Source organism: Notolepis coatsorum, assembly GCF_963971535.1.
Source record: "Notolepis coatsorum genome assembly, chromosome: 7".
In the NCBI taxonomy this organism is placed as follows: Eukaryota; Metazoa; Chordata; class Actinopteri; order Aulopiformes; family Paralepididae; genus Notolepis; species Notolepis coatsorum.
The window spans coordinates 3,745,983-3,759,097 of record NC_140171.1 but is presented as its reverse complement, the minus strand read 5'-3'; the positions used below and the strand labels follow the sequence as shown (position 1 = coordinate 3,759,097).

Sequence of the window (13,115 nt, the reverse complement as noted above, 5' to 3'; positions counted from 1 at the left end):
CCGTAGAGCACCAGCAGCTGCTCGCTGGCTGTCTGCTCGGTCTCGGGCCACATTCTCTTCCCTCTGAATGCGTCTTATTTCTAGACGTATATGCTCTTCTTCGCTCCGCTGCTGGATCTGCAGTCGGTCGCGTTCAGCAGCGGCGTTCAGGCTGATGAGGAAGGCCTGCTGTAGGGTCCTCTCTGCCTCGCTGGGAGAAGGCGGTTGTATAGGGGAGCCTTCCTTCGGGGTACTCCTTGCGGAGCCTTGGAGCTCTATCTCCACGGTGCTCTCCCCGTCTTCTTCCGTGCCGAGTTCTCTCTCGGTAGCGTTGTATTCCTCCCGGGACTCATCGGGGACTACTTCTTCAGTACTGGCGGGGTGTGAAGTCATGTCTGGTTCCCACTGGTCCCCACCGTGAACTTGGTCAGTTACATTAGAACCCGTAGGGGCCTCTATGGTCGGGGTAGTCTGGGCGTTGGGGTTAGACATACTTTTACTTTCTAGTTTTACCGCGTTTACTGTTAGTAGAAGACTAGGTTGTTGACTGACAGCGTAAGCCTCTAAGTACTGAGGGAGCCGTCGTTCACGCTGCGGGCGTTGGTTAGGAGGATCGTTTCGTGGAGTGTTCATCATAGGCCATTTCAATATTAATAACACTATATTAATATTACACTAATTACCATCCGGCTCGAAGGACCAATTGTAACTGAGGGGTACAATTCCCTGACTGTATTACTAGATATGATACTTACTACCACTACCTTTGTACTTAATATTCGGCCACCCAGTACTCGGCATAAATATATTATGATGAACACTGTCACGTAGATGAAACGGATCCAACACAAATGTACGAATTAGAAATAGGTCTTTATTTCTACACAGCGATGGTGTGTAGAGCAAGCACTTAATCAAATCAATCACATTTATGAATGGGAATTAGTATGCACTTTTATGGCAAGAGTATTCGTCGGTATATCAATAGAGAATGTCCAATCTCTGAAGGCGCAGGTGGTACATATACGACCTGGAATAGTTTAAGGAATAACAGCAATGATACTTTAATGATTATAGACTGGATACACTAGGGGGGGGGGTTAATCCGGTCGCTTGTAAGCCGACAGGAGTAGGAAGGGGGGGGGGGGTAGAGTCCGGCAGCCTCATCCGGCCAAGGGTATCCCAGGTGAACCCACTGTAGTGCCGTTCAATGCGCCGGCGATCCTTGGACCACAGATGAAAGCAGATGGACTCTTTGTGGGCCGGCGTCCTCCGGTCCACGGAGGAGAGACGTGAAGCGACCTCGTCTTGCAGAGCGTCTCCTCACCTTGCGTCCTCTCCAGGGGGGGGGGTTCCAACACACGGCAGTGTCGGGGGTCTTTATCCAGGGAATAATCAACGTATACAAAGCATAATCCGTGCCTGGGAAGGCGGGCTGTCGTCGGTAGAATAATCCGGTATACAGGTCCACTCGCTCGTCTGCTCTGGGGCTCCTCGGGTGCAATCTCACATGGGGTCGACCATCCTGGATAAACAGCCAGTTCTCTGCCCGAAACGATGGGGTACTGACTACGGTAGTATTCTCACCGCACGAAGCACTATATATTAACAGACTATTATTAGCTTAATAGACTACGTCCAACTCGACGATATAGTGCCAAATATGACTATTCAAATATTAATATACACGATGTCTCAATACCGATGGTAGGCCGAACTTGGCCTTACTCCCACACGTGGCGTCGCGGGGAGGCTTTACGTCTGTCACTCTATTGGAGGGTAAGAAACTGGACTGAAAAGGAAGTCCTACTTTAGTAGCGCAGTATATATACGCACTATGAACAAATAGTCCCATTAGTGGTGCGGTAGCCAGATTCCTACGCGGAACTAGGACTTGTTCGTACATGTTGAGCGGTACGTTTGAACTGGGTCTGGGGGGTATGGCAGCCTGGCACCAAGGTCTCGACCAATAGTAGAATGGAGACTATTATGGGATGTTCAGTAGGCTAGAATGGATATTCAATGCATATTGTACAAGGAATATACAAGGGATATCAGGGAATATTAGAGAATATACAAATACAATTAAATATATATATATAATAAATATATATATTCGGTTTAATCTGGCCCTTCACAACAACGTCCATTTGAAATGTTTTATCTCGCGCAGATTGCTATCAAACTGTATACAATCATCAATATAATGCATTTAGGGCTATAAATCACGTTCTGGAGAAAGCTGCAGAAAATGATAAAAACCATACTTATACTTTAGACCGTATTTTAGTATGAATATGTGAATGGAAAAGTATAACGTTGCTACACCCTGAACAATAGATACTTGATGTTGAATGGGCCATAGTAATGTCAATTTAGCAATACAATTTAAAAAGTTATAGCCCTGCAAAGAAGGGGAACTTCTCCATAGACAAATAGAGCTGGCGTGCGATGGTTTATTAAGAATATAAGCCTGGCGACCAAAGTGTTAAATACTTCGAAGCTTCGTTCGATGGCACAAGCTTCGAACATAAAAAAAAAAATCTAAGTAAATTTTTTTTTTTAATTATAATTATTTATTTTTTCTCAAATCTTGCGCCTCCATTCCAATGAAACGAAAATAAGCGGCGCCTTCCCGCCTCCATTCCAATGAAACGAAAGTAAGCAGCGCCTCGACTCCACCTCTCTACAACAAGCATGTGGAGATTATCTGTGTTGAAAACAACAAGGACATGTGCAGCAGACATGTCGACGAAGAAGCGAAGCAATGGCGTTTGTTATTTAAGACTGTCGGACAGATTTGTGTTCATTGTGCTGCTTTTTTAAAGTGTCCCAACCCATATAAAAATATGTCTTAATAAAACGTGCTTAATTAAGTTGAATTCTGCCTTTCTCTCTATCAACTACATATAAATATTTATATAATTGTTTGCTTGATAGACAAAGGTTGCAACATAATTATGTAATGTCATGTCGTTGGCTGTGAGAGTGAAACCTTGTTGGCTGCGTCACAGTCACGAAAGGGGCTACTTAATTAATTAATCCAATCCACTTTATTTATAGAGCACATTTAAAAACAACAAAGTTTACCAAAGTGCTGTACAAGTCCCACAACATAAGATAAAAAAAAATAATTATTATTATTTTTTTCCCCGAAGCTTCGAATTAAAATCGAAGCTCGGCCCCGAAGCTTTGATTGCCAAAAAAAGCTTCGAAGGTCAGCCCTAAATAATTATAATAATAATGATAGTGATAATAATAGTAGTAATAATAATAATCTGTGTTGTGTTCTAGGTGCAGGCCCAGGTGCTGTCAGGCCCCAGCATAATAATAATAATAATAATAATAATAATAATAATAATAATAATAATAATAATAATAATAATAATAATAATAATAATAATAATAATAATAATAGTAATAGTAATAGTAATAATAATAATAATAATAATAATAGTAATAGTAATAATAATAGTAATAATAATAGTAGTAATAATAATAATAATAATAGTAGTAATAATAATACTGTGTGTTGTGTTCTAGGTGCAGGCCCAGGTCCTGTCGGGCCCCAGCTGTACCAACCTGGTGAATGTCCTGGTCAGCAACCTGCTGAGTGAACAACACAGTCTGCAGCCGGAGCTGAGCAAGACAAGCATTCTGCTGAACGCTGTACGTACCAACACACATACATATAAATACATATAAACATATATATATAAATACATATAAACATATATATATAAATACATATAAACATATATACAAGACCAGCTGAACGCTGTATGTACCAACACACATATATAAATACATATAAACATATATATATAAATTCATATATATATAAATACATATAAACATATATATAAATACATATAAACATATATACAAGACCTGCTGAACGCTGTACGTACCAACACACACACATACATATATAAATACATATAAACATATATATATAAATACATATAAACATATATACAAGACCAGCTGAACGTACCAACACACACATATATATATATATAAACATATATACAAGACCAGGTGTCTGCTGAACGCTGTACGTACCAACACATATATAAATACATATAAACATATATACAAGACCAGCAACCTGCTGTACGTACCAACACATGTATATATGTTTATATGTATTGGGCGGCTACGTGGCGTAGTGGGCAAGGCGCTCGCCACTAAATCTGGAGAGACGCTGGGCTCGCCTGTTCGAGCCCAGCGCTCCACATTTGCTTTCAGTTTAGCTGGTCGTTCATACTAATACACATTGGCCGTATTAGGGGGTGGGAAACTGATGGGTGGGGATCGGGCGTTGTGGACAGCGACTCCTACAGGTCGGTTGGTGCGCCTGCGCAGTAGAATCAGGAAGTGTCGGGGGCAGCGTGAGCCTCCCACGCGTTACTCCTCGCCACTGAGAGATCGAGCTGCGCAGGTGAAAAGATGCGACTGCTGTTACCTCAAGTACCGGAGGGGACTTGTGCTATGTATGACTTAGTCCACATTGCAGCCGGCTTGTGGGAGGCAAGAAACAGCTCCCCATCATATGTATATATTCTCTGTTAGGATCTATGGGTAACGGTACTGTATATTTGCATATCGTATATGTCACAAATGTAACGGTACTGTATACCTGTATGTCATGTATGTCCCTATGCCATAGATGTCATGTATGTTGTGTATGTCATAAATGTCACTGAATTGAAAATGGGGGACCCTGATGTAAACAAGACAAACGTCTTTCTCTGGTCTGCATCCCCTTAACAATTGCGTGTATTGAGCCGTACTGTACAGGGCTCTACAGTGCGACCATATTGCTCGCATATGCCCCTAGAAATATGTGTGTGCGAAACGGAAAAATCAATTACTCACACGGTGTGCGACTCAAGATTACAGCCTCAATCGTGCTTTTTTCTCCACTATAATCGTTCAAAAACTACAAGTCCCACATTGCACTCAAGCCAACGGTCCAATCACAGTAGGGTGATGTGACTGCTTTAAAAAAAAAAAAAAGGAAATGACCAATCGGAAGCTCTCATTTTCTCTTTTACTTCCTGAGAGTCCGCCATTGTGATATGCGATCGTTTTCTGAGACACAAGTACCATTAAGTTAATGTAATATTCTAGTCTTACCAATAGCAATAGATTTGAGAACACCTAGATGTATCGATAGCAATAGTAATATAATGTTAATGCAACAAAACGAATGCCTTGCTTTGTTAATCATAACGTTGATGCAGTAGCGTATGTCGTTGTGTTGGCTGTAACGGACATGACAATAACATAACGTGTACACATTAAAATTGCGATAATCGATTCTAACATTTTCAAATCGATGCAGTTGAATTTTCCCCTTAGGATCGATGCATTGCGATGCATTGTTACACCCCTACACCAAAGTAACTGGCCCACTGTGTATGTGTGTACAGCTAACTTGGCTAGCGTTATCAACAGCAGAGGTGAGCAATAGGGTCAAGCTGCAGCGCCGAACAGCCAGAGTGCAAGCGGTGTGACGTAATTGTCAGAATCGACTGTCAATCAATGGTCTACCTGACAAGCAAACTCATAAACAATGTTTCTGTACTGGAGGTGTACAGTATTTCAATAGGCAACCCTGAAAGGATTATTTTTCTAGAAGAGCAACACTAGCTCCCCCATCTACTGATGGCCCTGGTGGTAATGCCAGTGTCTCCTTTTTGTTTGTTTACAAATACTGAAGTCTGTCAGGTGGTCTAGACTGACGTGTAGATCTTCTCAGTACTGGTGTTGAAGGTGTCTGGTCAGCTGGTGGTGGCAAGTTTCGTCATCAGCGGTTGACTGTTCTCCAAGTGTCTCTGGTGTTTTCAACAAGCTTCATCGATTCCTTCTTAGGACTTGACCCCACTCCTGGTACCATGTAATGTTTCTGTCCATCAATGAAGAAACTGGGGTTCTTTCAATATCATTTATTTAGGTCCTGGTAGTAGTTAGGTAGCATACAACAGGTAGGTAGGTAACGTACACGTCAACAAGCAACAGGTGTCTCATTATCATAGTTATACAGACTGTGTAGCGGTGTGGTCCATGTACCCTGGTAGATGGGGCCATCTAGTGGTTAGTATAAATCACCACAGTCACTGCCTTTCTTATTAGGCCTAGTTGTTGGCTACAACTTTGCCACAGTAGGCATTAATCACTTAATTAATAGTTAAAATGTCTGTGTCCCATTCCCGTTTGCACACGCAGATACACACACACGCACACAGTGGTCCAGTGACTTTGGTGGTATGTGCTATTGCACAGATGTGTGTCCCGTTCCCGTTTGCACGCACAGTACAAATATACATTTATTTGTGAAAAAAAGAAAAAATCTATTACTTGAAATATTTTCACTGTGCTCCTAAATATTTTTGGGTGCTCCTAAATTTCTTTGTGTGCGCCTACATTTTTTCATTTAGGAGCACATGTGCTCCTTGGGAAAAAGGTTAGCGTAGAGCCCTGCTGTATTGTACCCATTCTGCAATCTGTTAAATAAAGTTTTCATTCATTCATTCATTCATTCATTCAGCTTCATTATGCATCGTGTGTTGAGACTGACTTTTAATAATTTTGTTTTGCAATAATTTTTTTTTTTTTTTTTTGTGTGGACCCCAGGAAGACTAGCTGGTTGCTATGGCACCACCTAATGTGGATCCGTAATAAAATCAAAATCAAATAATGCCTCCCTCCCTCCCCTCCCTCCCTCCCTCCCTCCCTCCCTCCCTCCCTCCCTCCCTCCCTCCCTCCCTCCCCTCCCTCCCTCCCTTCCTCCCTCCCCTCCCTACCTCCCCTCCCTCCCTCCCTCCCTCCCTCCCTCCTCCCCTCCCTCCCTCCCTTCCTCCCTCCCCTCCCTACCTCCCCTCCCTCCCTCCCTCCCTCCCTCCCTCCTCCCTCCCTCCCTCCCTCCCTCCCTCCCTCCCTCCTCCCCTCCCTCCCTCCCTCCCTCCCTCCCTCCCTCCCCTCCCTCCCTCCCTCCCTCCCTCTCCTCCCTCCCTCTCCTCCCTCCCTCCCTCTCCCCTCCCTCCCTCCCTCCCTCCCTCCCTCCCTCCTCCCTCCCTCCCTCCCTCCCTCCCTCCCTCCCTCCCTCCCTCCCTCCCTCCCTCCCTCCCTCCCCTCCCTCCCTCCCTCCCTCCCTTCCTCCCTCCCTCCCCTCCCTCCCTCACTTCCTCCCTCCCCTCCCTCCCTCCCTCTCCTCCCTCCCTCCCTCCCTCCCTCCCCTCTCCTCCTCCCTCCCTCCCTCCCTCTCCTCCCCTCTCCTCCTCCCTCCCTCCCTCTCCTCCCTCCCTCCCCTCCCTCTCCCTCCTCCAGGACCTCCGTGTGTTGGTGCTGCTGCTCTCGGTGCACCCCCCCCAGGCCGTGGAGCCGGCGCTGGGCCCCGCCCTGCAGGAGCTGCTCACCAAGTGTGGCTCGTGTGTCCAGCAGCGCAGCGCTCTGGAGCTGGAGGCCAAGGACCGCAAGGCCAAAGGTACCAGCGTGAACACACCCAGCGTGAACACACCCAGCTGAACACACCCAGCTGAACACATCTCAACATGAACACACCCAGCTGAACACACCCAGCTGAACACACCCAGCTGAACACACCCAGCTGAACACACCCAGCTGAACACATCTCAACATGAACACACCCAGCTGAACACACCCAGCTGAACACACCCAGCTGAACACACCCAGCTGAACACATCCAGCTGAACACACCCAGCTGAACACATCCAGCGTGAACACATCCAGCTGAACACATCCAGCTGAACACACCCAGCTGAACACATCCAGCTGAACACACCCAGCTGAACACACCCAGCTGAACACATCCAGCTGAACACACCCAGCTGAACACATCCAGCTGAACACACCCAGCTGAACACACCCAGCTGAACACATCCAGCTGAACACATCCAGCTGAACACATCCAGCTGAACACACCCAGCTGAACACACCCAGCTGAACACACCCAGCGTGAACACACCCAGCTGAACACACCCAGCGTGAACACATCCAGCTGAACACATCCAGCTGAACACATCCAGCTGAACACATCCAGCTGAACACATCCAGCTGAACACATCCAGCTGAACACACCCAGCTGAACACATCCAGCTGAACACACCCAGCGTGAACACACCCAGCTGAACACATCCAGCTGAACACATCCAGCTGAACACATCCAGCTGAACACATCCAGCTGAACACACCCAGCGTGAACACACCCAGCTGAACACACCCAGCTGAACACATCCAGCTGAACACACCCAGCTGAACACACCCAGCGTGAACACACCCAGCTGAACACACCCAGCTGAACACATCCAGCTGAACACACCCAGCTGAACACACCCAGCGTGAACACACCCAGCTGAACACACCCAGCTGAACACACCCAGCTGAACACACCCAGCTGAACACACCCAGCTGAACACATCCAGCTGAACACATCCAGCTGAACACATCCAGCTGAACACATCCAGCTGAACACACCCAGCTGAACACATCCAGCTGAACACATCCAGCTGAACACACCCAGCTGAACACATCCAGCTGAACACATCCAGCTGAACACACCCAGCTGAACACACCCAGCTGAACACATCCAGCTGAACACATCCAGCTGAACACATCCAGCTGAACACATCCAGCTGAACACATCCAGCTGAACACATCCAGCTGAACACATCCAGCTGAACACATCTCAACATGAACCAGGGCTGAGCCCAAACGTTCCAACGTTTCGACCTTCGTTCGTTACGTTGGCATTCTAATTCTAAATCAACATTTGATTTTTTTATATTTAATAAATAAAATAAAAGATATATTTTTTTGTATGTGTCTATTCAGTTGATTTAATAATAAAAAAAATACTAATTTAATCAGATTAATCACTTTTTTCAAATTGAGGATTTAGTTTGAGGATATTTATTAAAAAGTTTTTATTTATTTTTATCCACTTTTTCTCCTATTTTTTTCTCATCCCAATTTCGTAAATTCCAATTCTTCCCTCCCCTGTCTTGAACGTTGCTAGACTATGCCTCCCACTGGTCGGCTGTAGTGAGGATGGAAGCCTTGCATCACGTGTCCCCTCCGCCTCATTACTTTTACCAAAACGGTTCGTGCGTTTTGCGAAATCTGATTGGCCACTGACGTTTTTGACGTTTCTGGTCATGTGACATGTGCGCCCAATCGTGTGACGGCAAGTTCTTTGGACGGTTAAGCTTAGGCGCTCTTTCGAAGTTGGTTAAGGTTAGAGTTTGTCTTTAGAGCAGGGCGATAGAACACCAGCCCTGATTCCAAACTCTAACCTTAACCAACTGCGAAAGAGTCGCCTAAGCTTAACCAGTGATAAACTAGGCGTTAGGTCGTTTGCAGGCTGTTTGACGCGGAAATGGGCTAAGACAGTGGTTCCCAAAGTCGGGGTCGCGACCCAAAGGTGGTGCACAAGCAGCCACGGGAGGGCCGCGAGATTATTCCCCAAAAAAAAAATCCATTATTATTATTTTTTGTCAGGCCACTGAACTTAGAAGCAGGCCAGGACAGTGTTTCTAGTTGCTTTCTAAAGTTATATTCTATTGTATTCTAAAATGTCACTATATGGTTTTATATTAACTTAATAAATAAACAAAAACGAAAAATCTACTTATTTCAACGAACATTTCAAACTAAATAACAGATTAATGCACAAACGCTGAAAACAACCGAAGCAACAATAGTATTTTAATGAGGCTATTATTATTGTCATTATTATTTTGCAACAAGTTAGCCCTCTCATAAATAGCACATATAAATGTATAACTAACTTGAATTATAATAGGATTGAAGTGATATTTGGCTTAAAAAATCGGTCGCCTGGCAAAAAAATAAATAAAAAAAGCCTGACGATGTGCATTGGGCCGCGGCTCTCTGACGCCTTATTTTCTGGGTCCCGGCCTGAAAAGTTTGGAACCCCTGATCTATGACGCTGCTCGTCATGCGATTGGGCGCACATGTCGCATGTCACATGACCAGAAACGCGCGTGGCCAGAATTGTGAATTATCGAGAAATAATTGACCGCTGTCGGGGGCAACCGAGCACTATTGACCAATCACAATCAAGCATTTTGGCGAATGTTAAAACGCTATGTAATAAGAATAGATATAGCGATGGATATAGCGAATAAACGAAATAACGATCCCAAAAAACGAGTTAACTCATTTTTGGCGATATTTGCATGGCGGGCAATAACGAGTATACTAGTTGTTGGCGCAGAACCAGTTAATGAATAATAATCATTTTTTTAATACTATAATATTAGTGTAGCCTAATCTTTACCTGCAACTGTGAAGAAAAACCCCATAAACGGAATGAATAGACACATAAAAAAAATAATATAAAAAGAAAAATAAATAAATAAATATTCGAATGCCAACTGACACGTGTGTGTCTGCTTGTGTCCCAGCGGAGGAAGAGGGAGCCACCCCGGTGAAGAGGCGGCGCGTGAGCAGCGATGACGAGCGGGGGGCCGGGGAGGGCACCAGTGCCTCCGCGATGGGCGCGGCCTGCGCCCCCTCCACCACCGCCTCCACCACCGCCCTGCCGCCCTGCGCGGAGCTGCTGAAGCCGGACGCCCAGGAGCAGTCCCTCACGCCCACCAGCACCTCCGACACGGAGACCAGAGACTCCTCCTCCCTGATCATCGACCCCGGCACCGAGCAGGACCCCCCCTCGCCCCCGGAGCCCCCCGCCGCCCAGGCCCAGGCCCAGGCCGCCCACGCGGCGGCAGACGCCGACGCCTCCTCCTCCTCCCCCAACAAGGAGGAGGAGAAGATGGAGGCCTCTTCCTCGTCCTCGTCGTCCTCCTCCTCCTCCTCCTCCGGCTCCCTGCAGGAGGCCGGGGACTCGTACGTGGTGCGCGGGGAGGACCCCGAGTCGTCTGCTGCTGCGGCCGCGGGGGAGGAGGAGAGGCGGAGCCGGGGGGAGGGGGAGGTGGCGAAGGAGGAGGAGGAGGAGGGGGGGGCGGGCTCTAGCTCTGCCACGCCCCTCCTGTCGGAGGACCCGGCCTTCCCGTCGTCGGTCCTCGGGCTGGCGGGGGAGGGGCCAGAGGGTGGCCACGCCCCCTCCTCCCAGGTCTCGTCGAACACTGGCCCGCCCCCAGACATGCTGGACATGCTCTACAGGACGGTGGAAGCCACCATCGCCATAGTTACCAAACTGTCCACCGGCAAAGGGCCCTGCCCGCCCTCCTCATGACACCACCGACTCACAGCTCCGTGAGATCCACGGAGATTTTCTCCACCTCCTTTTTTTTTTTTTAATTTTTATTTTCTTCTCTCTTTTTTTTTTTTCTTCTTTTTTTTTTTTAAGATGAACTGTTTGCCGTTTGGGTGGAGAAGCTCCCGGCTGTTTGTCTCTGCTGTGTGTCGAGTCGCTTCTCTCTCTCTCTCTCTCTCTCTCTCTCTCTCTCTCTCTCTCTGTGCTCCAGACACTCATCTTACCCACGCTCTCTCTCCACTCTCCTCCCTGCTGTAGAACAACGCGGACGGCCGACCATTCGTTTGACGGGAAGAGAAAAATAAAAGAAGAAAAATATAGAAAGTTGTACAAGCTATAGCACATTTTTTTCAAAGGGCAAAAAAAAATTACATTACATTTTGTTTTGTGTTTTTTTCTTTTTTCTTCTTTTTTTTTTTTTTTTTTTACTGGTTTCCGAGTTGTTTTTGAAAAGTGATCATTTGTTTTGAAGTTGCTGTAAGGGGGAAAGGTTTACAGACTGTTTTGTCTCTTTTCTGAACGTTATTTAATTTTATTGCATTTTTACTGTGTATAAAATGGTGTCCTCCGTGCCAGTTTTGTACTTTATGAAAAAAAAGAGGCGCAAAAGTTGCCTCTGCCTCTGTGGTTAAAAAATATCCCAAACTAAGTTTACCTGTACATTAAAAAAACCCAAACTAAGTTTACCTGTACATTAAAAAAGAACCACAAGGAACTTGATTCTGTAAAGAATCCTCTCTAGTCATTGCCTGAAGGTGTATAGGAAAAAAAAACTATATAAATATATATATAAATAACTTTATATATATATGAATATATAAAATGGTGCTTTATTTGACTGAAGTTGAAATAAAGCACACTTGATGTAACAGTTGGAGCTTTATTTTATTTACTGAAATACATTCCATAATCTATTGTCATTCTGGCTTCTTCACCTGTTCAGTTTGTTTTGTTTTCTTCTTCTGATTTTAAGAGGATAAATTAATAAAATTTTAATATGAAGATTTATGAACTGAAATGTATTTTGAGCCATGAGATTTTCTTTCTATATCGCCGCCAAACACGTCGCTTTTTAAGTACGTTAAGGAACTCGCCGACGTAGAAGGAGACCAGTTTCCTCTCTTGTGCGTTCAGTAGAAAGCTATCCGTCAGCAAGCTAGCCTAGCTTAGCACACATGAATGGAAGCAGACTTTTTATTTAACCAGGCAGGTCAATTAAGAACAAATTATTATTATTTATTACATGGCGTTTTAACATTAGCCGAAATGCTTGATATGTGATTGGTCAATAGCGCTCGGATGCCCATAGCAGCGGTCCGTTATTTTTCGATAACTGACCGCTGTCAGGGGCAACCGAGCAATAATGACCGCTGTTCGCAGCTGGAGCAATCAAGCCCACTGACACACACTGCATCAGTGCAATCAGACACACCTGCCGGCGATAATAATAATCACTTTATTTGGGCTGACTGACAGCGGAGCCACAGAACAACTACGTCTGCATTTGATCTCGTCTCGTCGATGGTGTAAAATTAATTGGGTATATTGCTAGTAAGTTAGCCATGTAATAAGCGGGATAATGTATAGCTATACTCGGTCATTGTCTCAAAATAATTGACCTTCACTACGTACGTAATTTTTTATAATTATAAATTATTTTTAATGAAATAAATAAATGAACCAAAAAGAACAATCCAGATAAGACTATTGGACACAAATGATGCATACATCCCAGAGGTAAGAGAAATAATTGAAACACAACTAAATTACAAGGTAGGCACGAAGCAGAACAGACTGTTTACTGTTTAGCTAGAAGGCTCGGTGACGGTTGCAGGTGTGTAAATAAATCTGCGATGGTCCTTAAAAGTAG

At 45.1% G+C, this 13,115-nt stretch overlaps 1 protein-coding gene across 1 annotated transcript in view; it reads left to right on the top strand.

Moving 5' to 3' along the window:
- usp34 (ubiquitin specific peptidase 34) overlaps nt 1–12,175 on the top strand; it is a 245,563-nt gene extending 233,388 nt beyond the window's left edge. The window contains 3 exon segments of the mRNA XM_084319311.1: nt 3,523–3,648; nt 7,315–7,471; nt 10,434–12,175. Of these exon segments, the coding sequence (XP_084175437.1) occupies nt 3,523–3,648; nt 7,315–7,471; nt 10,434–11,224 (1,074 nt within the window). The 3' untranslated portion in view covers nt 11,225–12,175.
- Nucleotides 12,176–13,115: the final 940 nt, after the last annotated feature.